This window comes from Equus caballus, chromosome 7 (assembly GCF_041296265.1).
Source record: "Equus caballus isolate H_3958 breed thoroughbred chromosome 7, TB-T2T, whole genome shotgun sequence".
NCBI classification, from domain to species: domain Eukaryota; kingdom Metazoa; phylum Chordata; class Mammalia; order Perissodactyla; family Equidae; genus Equus; species Equus caballus.
In genome coordinates, this window is record NC_091690.1 from 23269146 (window position 1) to 23291517 (window position 22372).

General features: G+C 37.5%; 2 protein-coding genes across 2 annotated transcripts; one reads left to right on the forward strand and one right to left on the reverse strand.

Annotated features, from left to right (window-relative positions):
* Positions 1-909: 909 nt before the first annotated feature.
* On the reverse strand, positions 910-2869 carry C7H11orf71 (chromosome 7 C11orf71 homolog). Its single transcript, XM_005611579.4, has one exon. The coding sequence runs from the start codon at positions 2867-2869 to the stop codon at positions 2474-2476; it is 396 nt and encodes a 131-aa protein (XP_005611636.1). The 3' UTR covers positions 910-2473.
* On the forward strand, positions 2654-13394 carry RBM7 (RNA binding motif protein 7). Its single transcript, XM_001502176.6, has 5 exons — positions 2654-3289; positions 4203-4365; positions 5021-5108; positions 10749-10839; positions 11914-13394. The coding sequence occupies exons 1-5, from the start codon at positions 3194-3196 to the stop codon at positions 12274-12276; spliced, it is 801 nt and encodes a 266-aa protein (XP_001502226.1). The 5' UTR covers positions 2654-3193; the 3' UTR covers positions 12277-13394.
* Positions 13395-22372: the final 8978 nt, after the last annotated feature.

The following is a 22372-nucleotide window of genomic DNA, read 5'->3' on the forward strand; positions in this document are numbered from 1 at the left end:
ACTCCTGATGACCCCATGCCAGAACACACAGAAATGAAGTCACTCCTACTGGATCCTCCCTTCCTCTCGTGCGCTTTCAAACCAGACTTTTGTTCTTTTGTTCACAAATCTCAGTCTCCTTTCCCTGAAGCTAAGGAGTATGCTTCAAGGGTGTATTTCATGCTGTTACCATATGCTAGGGTTATACTGTCTGGGACAGCCCCTCTTTATGCCTCAGCATAACTGACGCCCCCTCTTCTGCTCTCAAGTGTCCTGGTTTGCACAGTAAATATGGTCATCCTAAGTATCACACTTCCTCTTTCTCATCTCCCAATTCTCCATTTCCAATTTTAACAAAGTTTACTTTTTAAAGTATAGAATTACAGGTTAAATGGGAAAGAACTGGACATGATCTAATCCCATTTCACACTTAATAGGATTAAGCCTCTGCCTGAACTTTGAGCAGTTAATTCATTACCTTGTGAGGTGGTATTTTCCACCATTAGGCATCTCTAAGTTTTACGAACATCCTTCTTACCTTCGGCCTTAATTTTATTTAGATTCTTCTTAGAATATAGGTTTTGGATTCCTTTCTCAACCACGGGTATTGTAATGCCCAGCCTAAGGCATCCATCATATATTATGAATTAACTTCTTTTTAGATATCTAGAATAGTATTAGTTAGATACTATCTTTGGGAGAATTTAGAAAATAGTCAACTGAAATAATTTTTTGTGTTGCACGGTTCGAATGAGAAACCTGGGTTGAAAGGCTACAAGCTCTGTCATTTACTAGCTGTATGACCTTGGAAAGTTTACTTCATCTCTTTGTGCCCTGGTTTCTCAGCAATAAAATCAAAGCATAATACCTCTCTTATGGGCTGCTGTGAGAATTAAGTGACATACATAAAGCTCCATAAAAGCAGAAAAGTTATTTTGTTCATCGCTTTATTCTAAGTGCCAAACACAGGTAGCAGCAGGCAGAGAATAAGTTCTCAATAAACATCTGAATAAACAATGAATAAAAGCCCTTAGCACACAACCTTGCACATAGCACTCAATAAAAGGCAGCTATTGTTACTCTTTCAAACATTTTTCCTATAACCTGGTTTCCAGATCTCTTACTATATTAATCTCTCTTATGGAAGTTCTCTGGCTTAGCAACATTTTTCTTAAGACGTAGTTTTAACAACTCAGTTGTGTGGGGTATGGTAATTCTGCTTCGTCCAAACATAATTACAGACAAGAGTTCCCTGGGAAAAAGCTAGTCTACTGGCTTACATAAAGAAGTGGCACTTACAAAACCCACTAACTTTCTCCAAAACCACCCTTTAAACCTTGGGGAATGCATGGTTAAGAGAACAAAAATATTAGCAAAAAAGGAGCAATCAGCCAGGTCAAAGAACCAGTGCAGTACTCCGGAAGGCCGCTGCAATCAGGGCATGTTCTTATCACTGCTCCTAATCAACAGTCCGGTGTGATCACCTATCGACTTATTGGCCTCTCTATTTAGAATACACTCCTTATCTCCTTGATGGCAGGACTATGGAAAGTTCATCCACAGTGCTTACCACTAGAAAGATCTTCAAATATTGTTGAATGAGTAAAGACAAACAAGAAAGTTCAAGGAAGATGCTAGAGAGAACAGATGAACCGCTTCCTGATAGGAGACTGTGAGTAACGTTTCCAATTTTTGTGTATTTGGGGACAAGAGATTCAGATTCAGGAAGCCAGGACTGAATGAGAATAATAAAATGACAAATTTAAGTGTAAAAATCCACTTGGAGCCTTTGGCAAAGAAAGAAATATAAAATTGGTTTAATAATTTGAAAGAGTAGCAAGGTTTAGGTTTTGCTTTTGCTGTTCTTAGTACGGTTGAGAGTGAAGTTTGTAGATATTCCTGAAGAAAAAGCGAAGAAGGGAGATGGAAGATGGAAGAGGGTTAAGTGTTGAGGACAAGATGACAGGGTAAGTGTTGGGCCATAGGTGGAAGGACAAGCCAGGGTAGTAAAAAGCAGCCTTTCCTTTTCGCCAACAGAAGTAAAGGTAAAGGCAGTCATCTGAGGTAGAAAGGGAGGCAGTCAAGGAAGCCTGAAATACAAATCCCAAGGTAGAGAATCTGCCAGCGAGGGAAGGGAAGACTTGTGGAAAGCAGACATGTGGATCCACTGTTGGAATGGAGTGCACAAAGGGTGAACAAAAGCTTAGCTGTCCTCTGGGAAGGGTGGTCCCTCCAGCTCAGCTTTGTGACTACTTAAGAAAAAAAAATCTCTTCTATCTCCTTCCCGAACTAACCATTCTGGCCGCTTAAAAACATCTGAATTGTGCAATAGTAAAAATTCCCTTTATGCTGGGCTATCTTAACTGGATTCCTACGTATTTTTATATTAAAACGAAATTCATCCCCCTAAAAATAACACTGCAGTTGCACCAAGAAAGCATTTCAGAGAAGCCTTGTTCACAAGCTAATCAGGGGGCGGAGGGGGCTCCCGGTTTTACGCCAACAGCCGGGCTGCGAGAACACCCCCGAAGGCAACCAGACGCTGCTGCAGCACACTCCTTAAGAGATCGAGTTTAACCCCAGGGGTCGGGTACGGGGAGAACCGAGCTTGGCGGCTTCGGTTCCGCCCATCCGGTTCCCTCCCCTTTATAACGCGGGCCGGGCTCCGACCGCCAGCAGCCGCCCGACTGCGCTCGGGACGAACGCTCGGCCTCCCAGCCTGCCGAGGAATAGGAATCGGAGGGGTCGCCTCCGGCCTGGCAACGAGGAAGCTATCTCCGGAGACCATCGCCAACGCTGAGGCCGACGGCCTGAGGTCGCCGTGGGAGGAGCGGTAGGCCACCCTGTTCGCTTGATCGCCGGCGGACAAGGACACGTAGTTCAGAGCCATCTTCAAATACTGCCCGCAACGTCCCTCGGCCCAGGTAGGCCCTTCGCGGCTCCACAGATCAGTCACGCCCGCACCGCACACGCTGACCAAAAGCCCCGGAAGCCATAACTAGTGCGGGGGCGGAGCAAGGCGACGCTTTTAAGGAGTGCTCTCCTCGCGAGAATGCGCAGTCTGTCAGCCTAAGTAGACGCCGGCCGAGAGCGAGCGTGATTGACGTATACGTCAGTGACGTCCGGGAGCGCGAGGACGTGGGGTTCCCGAGAGTGCGCAGTAGGTGCGCCGGCGACGACCCTTCGGCCTTTTTAGGGAGGGGGCGACGCTGCGATGGGGGCGGCGGCGGCGGAAGCGGATCGCACTCTCTTTGTGGGCAACCTTGAAACTAAAGTGACAGAGGAGCTCCTTTTCGAACTCTTCCACCAGGTAAGCGGCCGAGGTCAGCCTTTCCCTTTCGTTTTCCGGCTCGCTCGGGGCCCGGCCCGGCGGCCGTCCTCGCTGTCTGCGCGCCGGCTTGGCTGTCGGTCCGGGCGTCCGACAGGTGGGCCGGTTGGGGCTGGAGTTCGCGCTTAGGAAGTGAGGCGCTCGCTGGGTGTCACCTTCTTAGAAGAACCCTATTGAGTTCCCGCCAAAGTGACAGCTAAAGGTGGTGGAGGGATGCTAAGTGAAGCATCCCGAGGAGAAGATTCAGGGCTCCTACTTGGTTGAGCGGAGCTTTTTCCTGCTCCTCCTCGTCTCATCTTCCTCTTAGGACACTTTGTCTTTAGTTCATCTGACTGGTAAATTACGTTTCAATTTCTTTGTGTTTGTTTTCCGTAGATAGGTTTCCTCTAAAATTGCAGCATTAAAATATTTTAAAAAGACTAGGAAGTACTCCGTGGAAAAGCAGCATTGTAGTGTTTCTGTACTAAATGTGTTAAAAACTTAAAGTATCTTCTTGTCTCCAGTTCCATCCTCCAACAACTGGTAATTTTTGATTAATCGATACAAAAATGAATTTTTAGTCCGAGAAAACCACTGTCTCTTGCTTTTGATAAACGTTAATTTCCATGGAATGGGAAAATGACGGATGTTGGTCGCCTCGTTAAAAAGTCATGAAGTGCTGTGAAATGTAAATGCAGTGATTGTGTTTCCAGTTCCTTATGGGCTCCCTTACCCCCAAATTAATTAATCTACTTTTCATTCAAATTGTTGGCTCTTTAACCTCAGTGGGAATCCGTGGGTATCTGTTTTGTAGAGTTCCTGATTACATTTCTGTTGTTTTAAAACTTTGTTTGTAAAATTTGAGTGTTTTCCTGAAATTGCCTTATTTAAATTCTCAACACTTTTTTGTCTATAGGCTGGGCCAGTAATAAAAGTGAAAATTCCAAAAGATAGGGATGGTAAACCAAAGCAATTTGCATTTGTGAATTTCAAACATGAAGTATCTGTTCCTTATGCAATGAATCTGCTTAATGGAATCAAACTTTTTGGAAGGCCCATCAAAATTCAGTTTAGATCAGGTAACTATTCAATGATGTTGTTTGGGGAAGGGGGGTCGTTTGCTGCTTTGTTTTTTGTTCTTAATTTTATTATTAGGTTTTAAGAACCTCTTTTTGGATGAAAATACTTCAAGCTTTGTGAATAGTAAACTTCATATATTCCTGAAAATAGGTAACGTTGACAGCATGAATTTTGAAAGTTGTAATTCTAAAACTGAGTTTAAAATTTCAGTTTGGCTTGGTGAAATGAACATAAACTTTATTGTTAGAAAGATGTGGGTTTGGGTCCACGCTCTGAAAGGAGCAAGGATTATTTGCTGAAAATACTTTTCCTGGTTGCTTTGTAATTTACTTTTACAAATTTTGGTTCTTGATAATGTGAGGATGAAACTTTCTGTGTACCTAGTCTTACGATTTAGTGTGGCGACCAGAATATTATGGCCAGATTGGATGTTTATACATTGGATAGTACCTTATTTGGAACCCTTTGTTTTGGATATATCGGGTATTAAACACTTAGAATTTTCACTCTGATGCAACTGTCAAGTAGTCTTACTGAAATTTGGGTTTCCTCTCTTAGCCTCTATGTACCTTTTTGGAGTGATTTGGGGTGGGGGGAAGAGAAAATTTCAAAGTAAATTTTCTATCAAGAATTTCTCAAATTGTTTCATTTTAGGAAGTAGCCATGCCTCGCAGGATGTCAGTTTGTCATATCCCCAGCATCATGTTGGAAATTCAAGCCCTACCTCCACATCTCCTAGCAGGTAATATTTCTTACCTATTGTTAAAATCATTTATTAGGAATTTCTTTAGGTAGTGATCTCAAAACACTTAATGAATGATTGGTTTCCTTCTTTATGCTCCTTCCTCTTTATTCTTCTGCTATAGTATTTGCTTTGTGGGATTATGGATACAGGCGCACCCCTGAGATAGTGTGGGTTTGGTTCCACACCACTGTAGTAAAGTGAATATCGCAGTAAAGCAAGTCACAATTGTTTGGCTTCCCAGTGCATATGAAAGTTATGTTTATGCTATAGTGTAGTCTATTAAGTGTGCAACAGCATTGTCTCTAAAAAAATATACATACTTAAAAATACTTTATTGCTAAAAAATGCTAACCATCATCTGAGCCTTCAGCAAGTTGTAATCTTTTTGCTTGTAGAGGAGGATCTTGATCGTGATGGTTGCTGACTGATCTGGATGGTGGTTTCTGAAGGTTGGGGTGGCTGTGGCATTTTCTTAAAATAAGACAACAGTGAAGTTTGCCACATCAGTTGATTCTTCCTTTCATGAACAATGTCTGCAGCATGCAATGCTATTTGATAGCATTTTCCCCACAGGAGAACTTCTTTCAAAATTGGAGTCAGTCCTCTCGAACCCTGCCACTGCTTTATCGACTAAGCTTGTGTAATATTCTGAATCCTTTGTTGTCGTTTCAATAGTCTTCAACAGAAGTAGATTTGATCTCTAGAAACCACTTTCCTTGCTCATCCATAAGACACAACTCCTTATCTGTTAAAGTGTTATCATGAGATTGCAGCAATTCAGTCACATCTTTAGGCTCCACTTGTAGTTTAGGTCTCTTGCTATTTCTACCACATCTGCGGTTACTTCCTCCACCAAAGTCTTGAGCCCCTCAAAGTCATCCATGAGAGTTAGAATCAGCTTCTTCCAAACTCCTCTTAATGTTCGTATTTTGACTTCTCCCCATGAATCATGAATTTTCTTAATGGCAGCTAGAATGGTGAATCCTTTCCAGAAGGTTTTCATTTTGCTTTGCCCAGATCTATCAGAGGAATCATTGTCTAGGCAGCTATAGCCTTACGAAATGTATTTCTTAAATAAGAGGGCTTGAAAGTCAAAATTACTCCTTGATCCAAAGGCTGCAGAATGGATGTTGTGTTAGTAGGCATGACAACAACGTTCATCTCGTTGTCCATCTCCATCAGAGCTCTTGGGTGACCACGTGCATTGTCGATGAGCAATAGTATTTTGAAAGGAATTTTTTTTTCTGAGCAGAAGGTCTCAAGAGTGGGCTTAAAATATTCAGTAAACCGTGTTGTAAACATGATGTGCTGTCATCTAGGCTTTGTTGTTCCATTTACAGAGCACAGGCAGAGTAGATTTAGCATAATTCTTAAGGGCCCTAGGGTTTTCAGAATTGTAAATGAGCATTGGCTTCAACTTAAAGTCATCATCTGCATTAGCCCCTAACAAGAGAGTCAGCCTGTCATTTGAAGCTTTGAAGCCAAGCATTGACTTCTCTCTAGCTATGAAAGTCTTAGATGGCGTCTTTTTCCAGTATAAGGCCGTTTTGTCTTCATTGAAAATCTGTTGTTTAGTGTCGCCACCTTTATTGATTGTCTTAGCTAGATCTTCTGGATAACTTGCTGCAGCTTCTACATGAGCGTTTACTGCTTCACCTTGCACTTTTATGTTATAGAGACAGCTTCTTTCCATAAACCTCATGAACCAACCTCTCCTAGCTTCGAACTTTTCTTCTACAGCTTCTTCACCCCCAGCCTTCACAAAATTGAAGAGAGTTAGGGCCTTGCTCTGGATTAGGCTTTGGCTTAAGGGAATGCTGTGGCTTGATTGATCTTCCATCCAGACCCCTAAAACTTGCTCCACTTCAGCAAATAAGGCTGTTTCACTTTCTTTCTTTGTTTTTTTTTTTTTAAATTGGCATCTGAGCTAACATCTGTTGTCAATCTTCTTTTTTTTTTTCTTCTTCTTCTTCTCCCCAAAGCCCCCCAGTACATAGTTGTGTACGCTAGTTCTAGGTCCTTCTGGTTGTGCTATGTGGGACACTGCCTCAGCATGGCCTGATGAGTGGTGCCATGTCCATGCCCAGGACCTAAATTGGTGAAACCCTGGGCTGCTGAAGCAGAGTCCATGAACTTAACCACTCGGCCATGGGGCCAGCCTCTCACTTGTCATTTGTGTATTCACTGGAGTAGCACTTTTAATTTCCTTCAAGAACCTTTCCTTTGCTTTCACAGCTTGGCTAATTGTTTGGTGCAAGAGGCCTAGCTTTCAGCCTACCTTGGCTTTTGACACGCCTTCCTCAGTAAGCTTAATCATTTCTAGCTTTTGATTTAAAGTGAGAGACATGCAGCTCTTTCTTTCACTTGTACACTTAAAAGCCATTGTAGAGTTATTAATTGGCCTAATTTCTATATTGTGTTTCAGGGAATAGGGAGGCCCAAGGAGAGGGAGAGAGACGGGAACGGCCAGTTAGTGGAACAGTCAGAAGACATGCAACATTTATTGATTAAGTTTGCTGTCTTATATGGGTGCCGCTTGTGACTGGTGCCCCAAAACAATTACAATAGTGACATTAAAGATCACTGATCACAGATCACCATAATAAATATAATAATAATGAAAATGTTTGAGATATTGTGAGAATTAGCAAAATATGACACGGAAACAAAAAGTGAGCAAATGCTGTTGGAAAAATGGCACCTGTAGACTTGCTTGACACACGATTGCCACAGACCATCAATTTGTTAAGAAATGCAATAGCTGCGAAGCACAATAAAATGAGGTATGCCTATGTGTGTGTAAATGTGTCTGTTCTAAGAGGACTGTAGACGGACACATTGTAATAGTCCCCTTAAAATGGATACATACGTAACTATATTTATGTTCATTTGTAAAGACATATACCCACACCCACATATACCTGTATTTAACTGAAAAAAAATTTCGTGAAACATTTCTTATTGCTTGCAGCACACTCTATTTTCTATTTTATTTTATCTTCTTTTAAAAATTAAAATTAGTTTCATGACCACTAATTGGTTACTACTTGCAGTTTAAAAATACCTACTAGTAAACAGACTACTAGACTAAGGGTTTGTAGAATTGGATTCTAGGTCTGCCTCTACTAATTGTGTGATCATGAGCTAGTCTCGTTTCTCTGTAGAGCTGGTCTACCTTTCCATTTGTAAAGAAGAGAAGTTGAATGATCTCTAAAATCTCTTCCAGCTACTGTGGGTTAGAAAAGTTGCCATATATTTACTTAAATAATTTTATTTGCTTTGGGGAAGCTGATGTTTTACCAGGGACAGTTTTTTCCTGGTATATCCGTAGAGCTATTTATCACTCATAATGGGCTTCATTCAAGAAAGAGTTAACAAATGCCTATCACGTGTCAGGTTCGTGTGTGTGTGTGTGTGTGTAAGTGTGTGTGTGTGTAAGGTTAGTCCTGAGTTAACTGCTGCCAGTCCTCCTCTTTTGGCTGAGGAAGGCTGGCCCTGAGCTAACATCCGTGCCCATCTTCCTCTACTTTCTGTGTGGTACACCTACCACAGCATGGCTTGCTGAGCGGTGCCATGTCCACACCTGGGATCCAACCGGCGAACCTTGGGCCGCCGAAGTGGAACGTGTGCACTTAACTGCTGCACCACCAGGCCAGCCCCTATCATTTGTCAGGTTCTTAACCAAGTCTTTTGCACTGATGCTCTCATTTATTCCTCAGAGCAGTCTTACAAGGTGGGGGTTATTATTATCTCTACTGTGCATATGAAGAAAATGAGGATTGGAAGTTAACTTGCTCGTGTTTCAACTGCTCATAAGCAATGGGCTGAGATTCCAACCCAGGCAGTGTGATCAAGCCCAGCCCCTGTGATATGCTGCCTAGTGGAGCTTAAAGTTGATTTGAAGACACATACTATATATATTTTGTGACTACCTGTTTAATGACTATATTAAGTTCTCTAAAGAAGGAGTACAAAGTGCTTGGAGAAAGTTTTAGCAAGGACAGACAATGTAAATGAGTGAGGACCTGAAAGAGGCCAGTGCACCTAGATCATAATGAATGAAAAATGGAGAGTAGTGGATGATATTGATGAAGTAGAGAGAGGAGGGATGATAGAGGCTCTATCTTATAGGCCATATTATGATTTTGGGATTTTACCCTAAGAACAGTGGGAAGACATTGAAATGTTTTCAGTAGGATAGTAATAGGAACAGGTTTGTATTTTAAAGAAGTGTTTGATTGTAATGACAGAATGGATTGGAGGGGACAAGGGTGAAAATAGACCAATTCGAAAGTTATTGGTAGCAAGGTTTTGGTATTAGTAGCAAGATAGCAAGGAAGTATTGGGGTGAGGTTGATGGTTTGGATGAGGGTGGTGCCAAGAGCTGGAGAGAAGTGGTTGGATGTGAACAGATATTGGAAGGCGAAATTGTAAGAAAGCAATAGTATAAAAAAAAGTATCCTCTTAGCATCCTTTTGTGCCAGCTGAAAGTAATCGTGTTTAAATACTTCTCAGTGCAGCTGGAACTTGAAGCATCTCCAACCGCTTTTATAGAACCTTCAAAGGTATCTTAGGTGGAGCGAAAAAAGAGTTTCATCCCCCTTAGAATTTCTTGTGGAAAAAAAGAAAATACAAGTAAATAATTTTAATCGAATGCAAGAGCGTACATCATTTTTATACTGTTTTTATAAGTAAAATTATACTTTTTACCCCCTTAGCATACAGATATATTGCCTGATGTAAGAAAACCTAAAGTAAAAAGATCTAAAGTATAAGACAAATCAGCTGATGATTTGATTCCAAAGGCATATTCTAAAATAAAATTAATTTAAAACATTTTCTGAGTATTTCTGTAGAGCAACTTACCTCTTTAGGAAGTGAGGAATAAGGTGTAAGTCCTTAAAATTAATATTCTCCTTATGTTACAGAACTCTCAATTCCTTGCTCCCCGAAACCTGTTCCTCTTTCCTGTCTCAGTAAATGTCTACCTGTTGGCTCAAGCCAAAAATCTAGGTTTTATCTTTTATTTCTTCTGTTTCCCTCATCTTGTATATCTAATTGATGAAATCCTTTTCATTTTAGTTTTCAGTCTAGGCCTTTGCACTACCCCAGGGATTGACAAAATTTTTTCTGTAAAGGACCAGATAGTTAATATTTTAGACTTTGTAGGCCATGCACTTTCTTCCTCTGCGTTGTAACACTTCGTAGATAATACCGAAACAAAAGAACTGGCTATGCTCCATTAAAACTTTGTTTACAAAAACTGGATTTAGCCCACAGGCTATAGTTAGCTCACCCCTGTGCTGGTCCTTCCCTTAGCTGGAATGTTTTGCCTCTAAGTAATCTTGTTATTCAGCTCTCACTTCAATTGTCTCCCTTTTAGAAAGGCCATCCCTGACCAGCCAAGACAAAATAGAACTCTCTTTCTCTCATCTCTATTTGTTCTTTACTCATTCATTATATCCCTTATAAGCACGTGAAATTGTCTTATTCTCTGAATCCTCACCCCAGCTCCACAAGGTCAGATATCTTGTCTTGTTCATTCCTACCTTTGAGAGCTGTGTCTTGCTCATGATTGGTATGCAGTAAATATTTGTTGAATGAATGGTTATATGTTGGTTTTCTTGTTTTTCACAGGTATGAAAGGACGGTGGATAACATGACTCCATCAGCGCAGCAAATTCAGAGATCTTTCTCTTCTCCGGAAAATTTTCAGAGACAAGCAGTGGTAGGATAATTTTTCAACTTGAGTTGCTAAAAAAAAAATCTTACTTAGTTAAAATGTTCTGATAATTCATAAATTAACTTAAATTTTAGCTAGATTGGTCACTCATTTTAGTTTCACTGGCCTGAAATATATATATAAAAGATTGAAAATAGATAGAAGTACAGTTCACATCTGTATTTTTCTTTACCATCATTGATGTGTTTTCAAATACTGGAAATTCATTCTCTGATGTTCTCGCAACCTATGCTGAGTGACTTATATACTCTCTTTAATACTTAATATTAGTACTTTAATATACGGGAGTCTTCTAGACCAGCTCCCTCTTGAACTTTCCATCTTTCTGTAATAATATCACCATGAGACTAGGCTTAAAATCTTAAGTATCTTTTACTGTATCATTTCTGTCTCTAATCAGTTGCCAAGTCCCTCATTTTTTTCTTTTTCTTACATTCATTTCTTTTTATTTTCTTTGTGTATAATCTTGGCTTACAGTCCCTAGGCTTTTGTATTTCACAGGTCTGCAGAGTGAAAATATGAGTGAAATGAAGTAAAGTTGAGAGCAATATAAAGGCATATCAACTTTTATATACGTAGTATTCATTTTCCTCATTTTGCTGTAGGCCATTAAAAAAATCATCGTTGGCTAGTATCTATCCTCAATTTCCTTTCCTTGGCATACTTACCCCTTAAAATATTTTCCTTAAAATATTCCATCCATACTTTTAATACTCAGATCATATGCCACCTCATGAAGCCTTTCCTAATTATACTGAGCTCATGACTTTATATGTTCATCACAGTGACTCACAGTATAGTCATTTTGTGTAACTTCTTCCCTTCTGAGTTGTATTCTTCAGGGCAAGGAGTAGTACTTATGTACAGATATCTTTTAGGTATACATTAGAATGAATGAAGCTATTGTACTTTTAGTTATGTTTAACTTAAGATCCGCCTAGGAAGGAGTGATTTTGCTTTTCTGTCATTATCTATTTGGTTAACCATGACCAAATATCTGTTGGCTTTGATATCGGAAATATTTGTGGTTAACATTTCCTTCTTTTTCCCTTTCCTCAGATGAACAGTGTTATGAGACATGTGTCATATGGCGGGAAATTCGGTTCTCCACATCTGGATCAATCAGGATTTTCCCCATCAGTTCAGTCACATAATCATACTTTTAACCAGTCTTCAAGCTCCCAGTGGCGCCAGGATACGCCATCATCACAGCGTAAAGTCAGACAAAATTCTCATCCCTATGTAGCAGATAGACATTATAGCCGTGAAAAGCGTTACTCTGATCCCTCCTCTGACCACTATTACAGAGGAAGCAGAGATGATTTCTTCTATGAAGATAGGAATCACGATGGCTGGAGCCATGACTATGATAGCAGAAGAGACAGTGGTAGAGATGGAAAATGGCGCTCATCTCGACACTAACAAGTGTTGAAAGGACGTTGTTTTTATAGGGTCATTTTAGGCCCTTTTGGCTAAGTTGGTGTGGGACTGTTTTGTTAAAACTGTACAGAGCGCCTTTACAAGTTGCCACATTTCTTTATAAAGATTTTTAAACCTATAGTTACAGTCTAATAAGAAATGAGAAGAATTGTGGTTCCAGTTTTATTACATTAATAACCTTTCACCTCAGGGTTTTGTGTAGAGGAAAGGGTTTTATGCAAAAGAAAATGCCGCAATTCGTAATCATTTTAGACAGTTGAGGAAGGGATATATTATATGGATTGGTTGTATTATAAAGCAAATATTTTAATTATCTGTCATCTTTTTGTATTGCAAGATGTTTCTTGTTAGCAAATCAGATTTTAGTGTATCAGAAAACATTCAAGGTGATAGTCTGAAATGACTGTCAGTATTTTGTTAATAAATGAGAAAATGTAATTTCAGTGATTCATTTTACTAACATTTTATTTGAGAAAGCTTATTGGTAAAGTTTGGGGATAAATCATATTGTTTAACCTCTTAGAGAATTTAAGTGTAAGTTCTGTGACATGCTTTTTTTGAGTTTTACTCAAATTGAACATGTAAGTAATCAATCTACACATGCTATTTCATTCTAAAATTTTAGAATTGCTCATTAAATCATGTTTGATGTATGATTGAATTCACTCAGGAAGTTAAATATCTCTAAATGTATTTTTTTACATTAAAAATACAGTGTTAGTGTAAATCCCCTTTTCAAGAGTAACAAAAACGTAAATACATAGATAAATGGTAAAATGTTTTACTGAAAGTATACTCTTTTGGAAAAAAGGTTCACAAAGCCTTTAGGTGCTGCCTCTGTCACTCAAACTTGACACATTTTATTTTGGAGATTGTACAGGTTGCTCTTTTGTTTGAACATTTGAAAGAATTTAGTCTTAAACATTTTCTGATTTTAAAAACTTTTATCTATCAAGACAGTGTTTCCCTTTTATTGTACAACTTGTTTATAAAAATTGTTTATAAAGATTCATTCCTTGAAAAATCTGGATCCTTTGTAATATTAACCACAGCATTTGTACTATGTTGCTTTTTAATATATTGAAAACATGAAAAGGAAAGATGTGTCTTATTTTTTTGACATCACTAACTTTAGAGACATTGTACACAAAGTTAGCAACGCGCTTTAATCAGTGATCACCTGGTGTTAAGAAGGCCGCTACTTAGTGCATGCTGAAGTGTACCTTTTGTACATATCAAACTTAATATGTACAAAATGTTAATTTTAGAATCAAAGTTTCAGTGATACATGGATTATGGTTCTGAACACTAATCTAATTTAGTGACTCTCCCTGGTCTCTAGGAGTTTGTGTGCATTCAGGTTTTCTCTGTTTCTAAATGCTTGTAGTTTTTCTGTGTCTAGATAAGTGAGCTGTCTAATTACTCAGAATAGAGAGTTAAGGTCAAAGTTTCTGTTTGCTTAAGCAGTTAGTTTAGTAGTAGAAGTATTTGTTTCTAATGAGCCTGTTATTTTTAGGTTGAAAATTTATCCGGTAATATTTGCAGATATTAACAAAGATTAATACTGCTTTATTGCAAGTTATCTATGGGTCAGAGCCGTTCCTATTGATTCACAGGTGATCCTGGTTCAGAATAATTTTCTAAATGGCTTTTGGGGCACCAAACACAAGAACACAAGGTGTTCTGCAAAATAAGGGTTCTGTAATCAAATGTTTCCTAAACATTACATACTAACGCTGTGTGACTTGCTCTTAGAGAATGACAGAGAGCACCATAAAGCTGTTGACAAGTACTACAGTGAAGAAGTCTGTTTATACTTAACCTAGTATTTTCAAAATTTAATTGACCTTTAGTTTACCCTTTTATACATAACACATATTGAGACCCCAAAGAATCTTTGACTCTACACTTTTTCATCCAATCAACCATCAGAATTTTTTGTACTGCTTTCTGATTATGTTGTGTAGGCCCATGTTCCCCCTACCAACTGCCACTATCCTTGAAGGGACAATTGTCACCTCAACAAGATTATTCCAACAGCATCGTAATGTTGAAGTACCAATTTATCTATTCTCATGGTACCCTGTATTTCTCTTGTCATAGCCTTTATACTGTATTGTCATTTTATTTGTATGGGACCAAATCTTATACATCATTGAATTCTCAGTATCCAGTGCCTGGCATATATATAATACATGCTAAATTTTTGATGAATAAACAAAGCAACACTTAGCAAATGATTGAATTAAAAAGGAGACTTCAACAAAGGAAACTTCTTTTTAAATAGATTTCCTAACCCTGAACCATCATTGCATCCTATTATAAAGACAACTACAATGTATTGTGCCTTTAATACATCCTAGAATTCTATTTTTCAAATTTTTAACAAGTTTTGGATCTGTATTCATGAGGTTTTCTTAAATATCTCAGTTTGGTTTTGGAATTAATGGTTCTAGTTTTGTAGAATTAGTATGCTTACCTTTTTCTATGCCCTCGAAAAAATTTGAATAACATAGGAATTATCTGTTTTTTCAAAGACTTGTTAAACTCATTTATAAAACTATCTGGGTCTTAGAAGTAACTGATTACCTTCTCAATTTCTTTTATGGTTACTTACTGATCTATTCAGGCTTTCTACTTTCTCAGAAGTCAATTTGAACAATTGATACTTTTCTAAAAGATCATTCTCTCTGTCTTTCCAAATTTATTGCTATACTGTTGTACATGGATTTCTTATAATTTTTCTAAAATTCTCTGGTTATAGTCCAGTTTTAGTTCCTCATACATTTTACCTTCCCTCCCACACTCTGTTCAGACCTTCTAGAGGCTGTGCTGTTAGGTATTTTAATTTGTATCTGTATAAGCCCCAGACTGCATTGTTTTTTTTTTGTTTGTTTTCTTGCTGTTTTGGTTAAAACAGGTTCTCTTTTAAGGAGATTTAAGTAAGAAAAAAATTTACATATTTTTCCCATAGTTACCATTTCTGGAGCTCTTTGTTCCTTTTTGTAGATCCGTTTAGCCATCTGTTATTCTGCTTGGAGAACTTCTTTTGATATTTCTTACAGTGCTGGTGATAAATTCTTTTAGCTTTCGTATGTCTGAAAATTTCTCACCAGTTTTGAATTTTTTTTTTTTGCTGGCTAGAGAATTCTAAGTTGACAGTTTCTTTTCTTTCAATACTTTAAAAATGTGACTCCTTTGTCCTCACATTTTTTTATTGTAAGAAATCTGCTGTCATGTACATAATGTGCCATTTTTCTCTGGGTGGTTTTGGGCGATTTGATTTTAATGTGCCTTAATGTAGTTTTCTTCGTGTTCCTTTTGCTTGGGGTTCATTGAGCTGCATGGATCTGTGGGTTCATAGTTTTCATCAAATTTGGAAAAATTCTGGCCATTATTCAAAAATAATTTTTTTGTCCTCACTTTCTTCTTCCTTGGAAACTCCAGTTACACTTACGTGAGGCTGCTTGCTATTGTCCCATAGCTCGCTGGTGTGCTGCTTATTTTTAAAATTATTTTCCTCTGTTTCATTTTGGATAGTTTTATTGCTATGTCTTGAAGTCCACTAATTTTTTTTTCTGCAGCCCCTAATCAGCAATTAATTCCAATATAATCTTCATGCTAGACGTTGTAGTTTTTTTCTCTAGAAGTTTTATTTGGGTCTCTTTTTTTCTGATTATTTCCTGCCCCTCCCCCAGCTTTAAGGAGGTACAATTGACAAAATTGTAACATTTAAAGTATACAACATGATGATTTGATATACATTGTGAAAGGATTCCCTCATTGAGTTAACACATAATTTGATCTTTTTTATATCTTCACTGTATTTACTTAAATTTTCAACCTATAAAGTCATAGTAATTCTAGTGCCCTTGTCTGCTAATTCTGATATTTTTGTCAGTTCTGGGTTGGTTTCTATCGGTTCACTCTCTTATTATTGGGTGTATTTTCCTGCCTCTTTGCATGCCTCGTAATTTTGATTGGATGCCAGGCATTGTGAATTTTACCTTATTGGATGCTTGATATTTTGTGTTTCTATAAATATTCTTGAGCTTTCTTCTGGAGCACAGTTAAGTTACTTATAAACAGTTGTATGCCTTCAGGACATGCTTTAAAGATTTGTTAGGCAGGATTTGAGAACTATTTAGCCTAGGGTTAATTCACCTCATTACTGAGGCAAGACTCATGGAGACTCTAACAGGTGCTTCATGAATTATGAAGTTTTTCAGTCTGTCTAGTGGGAACAGATACTGTTGAGGGTTCTGTGTGAGTGCTGAGTAGTATTCCCTCTAATTCTTTGGGGCAATTCGTTCCCCAGCCCTGGGTAGTTTCTTCAAATCTATATGCTGATCAATACTGTCATGAATACTGGAGGAAAGGTGCAGATGCGTGTTTTCTCCCTGTGCAACTCAATCCTCTTCAACACTGTGCACTGGACATTCTAGCTGCCTTGGTTTCCTGGACTCTCTTGGTTTCCAGTTTTATCTCCTCAAATCAGGGAGTTTGCCAGGCTCTGCCTGCCCTGCTCCCCACCACACTGCATCCTGAAGATTCCCCCAAGGCAGTAAACTGAGGCAATTGTAGGGCGCACCTCATTAGTTTCCTGTTTCTTAGGGGTCACTGTCCTTTGTACTTGACGTCTGTTGTCTTGTATGTGTACTGGTTGTTCCAGACAGGAGGGTACATCTAATCCTTGTTATTCCATCTTGACTGGAAGTGGAAGTTAATCCGTGAATTTTGATACGTAGTGCACTCACCGTTCTTCATTTTATCTTTTTTATTTTTTTGTTTTTGTTATAGTCATAATAGATTCTACAATATCGAATTTTAAGAGTATTTTTATCTTTTCAATTTTTTTATTCAGGTAACGTTGGTTTATAATATTGTATAGATTTCAGGTGTACAACATTATAACTTGACATCTGTATATACTACAACGTGCTTACCACTAAAAGTGTAGTTGCCATCTGTCACCATGTAATTGACCCCCTTTACCTATTTCTCCCTTCCTTCATCCTCCTTTTCCTCTGGTAATCACCAGTCTGTTGTCTGCTTCTATGAGTTTGTTTTTGTTTTGTTTGTTCATTTGTTTTTTATATTCCACATGAGTGAAACCACATGGTATTTGTCTTTCTCCGTCTGACTTATTTTGCTTAGCATAATATGTTCAGGGTTCGTCCGTGTTGTTACAAATGGCAAGATTTCATCTTTTTAATGGCTAAGTAGTATTCCACTGCATATGCATATACCACATCTTCTTTATCAATTCATCATCAGTGGGCACTTTTGTTGTGTCCATATCTTGGCTATTGTAAATAACACTGAAATGAACATAGAGGTGCTTAAATGTTTTCAAGTTAGTGTTTTCATTTTCTTTGGATAAATATTCAGAAGTGGAATAGCTGGATCTATTCTTAATTTTTTGAGGAATCTCCATGCTGTTTTCCATAATGGCTGCCCCAATTTACCTTCCCAATTCCCACCAACCGTGCATGTGGGTTACCTTTACTCCACACCCTCTCCAACATTCTTTATTTCTTGTCTTTTTGATAATAGCTGTTCTAGTGGGCATGAGGTGATATCTCATTGTGGTTTTTATTTGCATTTCCCTAATAATTAGTGATGTTGAACATCTTTTTATGTGCCTATTGGCCATCTGTATGTCTTTTTTGGGAAAATCTCTATTCAGATCCTCTGCCTGCTTTTTAATCGTTTTTTGTTGTTGTTGAGTTGTATGAGTTCTTTATATATTTTGGATATTAACCTCTTATCAGATATGCGATTTGCAAATATTTTCTCCCATTCAGTAGGTAGTCTTTTTGTTTTATTGATGGTTTCCTTTGCCGTGCATAAGCTTTTTAGTTTCATATAGTCTCATTTGTTTATTTTCACTTTTGTCTTCCTTTTGGAGACATACCCAAAAGATATTGCTAAGACCGAAGTGAAAGAGCATACTGTCTAGGTTTTCTTCAAGGAGTTTTAGGTTTCATGTCTTACATGTAAGTCTTTAATCTGTTTTAGTTAATTTTTGTGTACCGTGTAAGATAATGGTCTTCTTTCATTCTTTTGCATGTGGCTATTCAGTTTTCCCAGCACCATTTATTGAAGAGACTTTCCTTTCTCCACTGTATATTCTTGGATCCTTTGTCATAAATTAGTTGTCCATATATGTGTGGGTTTATCTCTGGGCTCTCAACTCTGTTCCATTGATGTGTGTCTGTCTGCTGCCAATACCATACTGTTTTGGTTACTATGACTTTTTAGTGTAGTTTGAAATAAGGGAGTGTGATACCTTTGGCTTTATTCTTTTTTCTCAAGATTGCTTTGGCCATTTGGAGTCTTGTTGTTCCATATAAATTTTAGGATTTTTTGTTCTATTGTTGTGAAAATTGCTTTTGGGATTTTGATAGGGATTACATTGAATCTGTAGCTTGCTTTAGCTAATATGGACATTTTAACTATGTTAATTTTTCCAATCCATGAGCATGGAGTATCTTTCCATTTCTTTGTGTCTTTTTCAATTTCTTTCAATAATGGCTTATATTTTCAGTGTATAGGTCTTTCACGTCCTTGGTTAAATTTATTTCTAGGTATTTTATTCTTTTTGTTGTGATTGTAAATGGGATTGTTTTTTAAATTTCTCTTATAGTTTGTTGTTAGTATATAGAAATGCAATAGATTTTTGTATTCTGGTTTTGTACCCTGCAACTTTACTGTATTTGTTTATTATTTCCAATAGATTTTTGGTGTAGTATTAGGGTTCTCTATCTCTAAAATCATGTTATCTGCAAATAATGACAGTTTTACTTCTTCATTTCTAACTTGGATGCCTTTGATTTTTCCTTTTTGCCTAATTGCTCTGGCTAGCATTTCTGGTATTGTTTTGAATAAAAGTGGCGAGAGTGGGCACCCTTATCTTTTTTCCTGATCTTAGAGGAAAAGCTTTCAGTTTTTCACTGCTGAGTATGATGTTGGCCGTGGGTTTGTCATATACAGCCTTTATTATGTTGAGGTACTTTCCTTCTATACCCATTTCATTGAAAGTTTTTATCATAAATGGATGCTGAATCTTATCAAATGCTTTTTCTGCATCTATTGAGATGATCATACGATTTTTATCCTTTAATTTGTTAATGTAGTGTATCAGGTTGATTGATTTGAGGATGTTGAACCATCCTTTTATCCCTGGAATGAGTCCCACTTGGTCATGGTGGATGATCCTTTTAATTATTGTTGTATTTGGTTTACTAATACTTTGTTGAGAATTTTTGCATCTGTGTTCATGTAAGATATTGGCCTGTTATTTTCTTTTTTCTGTTGTCTTTGTCTGGGTTTTGTATCAGAGTAATGTTGGCCTTGTAAAATGAGTTAGGAAGTCTTCCCTCCTCTTCAGTCTTTTGGAGGAGTTTGAGAAGGATAGGTATTAAATCTTTTTTGAATGTTTGGTAGAATTCACTAGTGAAGCCATCTAGTCCTGGACTTTTGTTTTTTGGGAGGTTTTTGATTACTCTAATTAGTCTATTCAGATTTTCTATTTCTTTATGGCTCACTCTTGAAAGGTTGTTTGAGTCTAAAAATTTATCCATTTCTTCTAGATTTTCTAGCTTCTTGGTAGATAGCTGTTTGCAGTAGTCTCTTAATTATCCTTTGTGTTTCTGTGGTATCCATTGTAACTTCCCCCCTTTTCTTCCTGACTTTATTTATTTGAGCCTTCTTTCACTTTTCCTAGTGAGTCTAGCTAAAGGTTTATCAATTTTGTTTAGTTTTTCAAAGAACAAACTCTTAGTTTCATTGATTTTTTTTTCTATTGTCTTTTTAGTCTCTGTTTCATTTATTTCTGCTCTGATTTTTATTATTTCCTTCCTTCTACTGACTTAGGTTTCATTTGTTCTTCTTTTTCTAGTTCCTTTAGGTATAAGATTAGATTGTTTGTTTGAGACTTTTCTTGTTTCTTGAGGTAGGCCTGTATTACTATCAACTTCCCTCTTAGTACCACTTTTGCTACATACCAAAGATTTTGGTATGCCATATTTTCATTTTCATTTGTATCCATTTATTTTTTTATTTCTCCTTTGATTTCTTCATTGATCCAGTAGTTGTTTAGTAGTGTGTTGTTTAATCTCCACATATTTGTGATTTTTCCAGTTTTCTTCCCATAGTTGATTTCTAGTTTTATACTGTGGTGGTCGGAAAGGATGCTTGATATTATTTCAATCTTCTTAAATTTTTGAGACTTGTTTTGTGTCCCAACATGTGGTCTGTCCTTGAGAATTCCATGTGCACTTGAGAAGAACATGTATTCTGCTGTTTTGGGATAGAATGTTCTGTGTATATTTATTAAGTTTACCTGGTTTAATGTGTCATTTAAGGCCAATGTTTCCTTATTGTCTTTCTGTTTAGATGATCCATTCATTGATGTAAGTGGGATGTTAAAGTCCCCTACTATTATTATATTGCTTTCAATTTCTTCCTTTAGTATGTTAATAGTTGCCTTATATATTTTGGTGCTCCTATTTGGGGTGCATATATATTAATAAATGTTATGTCTTCTTGTTGGCTTCTCCCCTTTATCATTATATAATATCCATCTTTGTCTCTTGCTTCACTTTTTGGCTTGAAGTCTATTTTGTATGATGTAAGTGTGGCTACACTGACTTCTTTTGGTTGCACATTCTTCATTTTAAATGGTTCGTATTTTTAGTCTTGATTTTTCTAATTTGAGTTATTTAGATTTGTTTTATTTCTAAATGACTTTTTTCTCCGTTCTTCTATAGTGACTTCTAATTTTCTAGCCATGTGGAGAATGTGCCCAATGTCATAAAAACTTATAGAGAGACAAACCAGATCATTAACTGGATGATCACAGGATTTTTGTAGGTTGTCTGGCAATGAGCTAGCAGGGCTGACCCCATGGCCCAAGCTTACGTCTCCAGAGGTTGCTGAGGGAACCTGGAACCACACCCATCATCCTTGGCTGGCCTTCCTGCCTGTGAGCTCCATCCTGCACTATGTGATGCACGCATGGTGTTTGCCTGAGGGTTTCTTTTCCCAACTTTCATAATGGTTCCATTCATGTTGGAAAAGCACTTATTTTCTCTGTTTCAAAATTCTGTCTTTACAAAATGCTCTCTAAGCTGACAAGATTTGTAAATCAAAAAAGTCAGAAGGGGGAGTCATTTGAAAAATAGAAATTACAATGTATGCATTTCATTTTAATTAAATAAACATTAATATACATTCATTTGCCAATCTTTTGAAGCAGGGCCAAGGCCTTTTCCTTAAGTCTAGATACACTGATTGGAGTTCAGTGGCCTCTCTTGTATAAATCACTACTGACTCCATTGCCTATAATTTCCATTTTGGGTTCTTTATAGTGGAATGCAAATGTAGAGAAACTTGAGAAGCATTCAAGTTTCCTAGGATTTGCATCCAATTTTTTTTTTTTTTTTTACAGCTGTCTTGCTCACACTTTGCTGTCTGACAGCAAATTTTCATAGTGACTTATCCTCACTGAATCTGTACAAAGTATTCAACTAGTTTTCTAGAAATAACCACCATTTTTCACATTTGTATTTACATTTCACGTTCATTCACATTCATATTTTATTGGTTTATATAGTATTTAAATTAAGAACTTATATTAATAAGAGCTAGCATAAGCAGGTTTGGAATAGCTTAACTTGTAAGAGCAAGGATGGGTGAACAGACAAGAGTGACGTACTAGTCTCTAGCCTTCGGCATGTCAAGGACATTGACGGTTATTACGGAAAGAATAGAGAACATCAGTTACATGCAGTTAAAGGAGTTAAACGTGCTTCTAATACGATACATAAGCCTGTTAATTACATGTTTCAAATCCTATATATTTTTCTCTTCTTGATCTCTTAATTCTGAAAGAGATCACTTTAATTTGTCATTTTCTTGAGTAACATATCCTGAAGTTAGTATATATCCTGAGGATATGTTAGCTGCAAAAAGAAGTATAACGTTTTTTCACCAGATACTGTAAGTTTTGTCCATGTATATATCCTTGACCCATTTTCATGCTATTAACTTTGAATTTTATTGTGTTTTATAT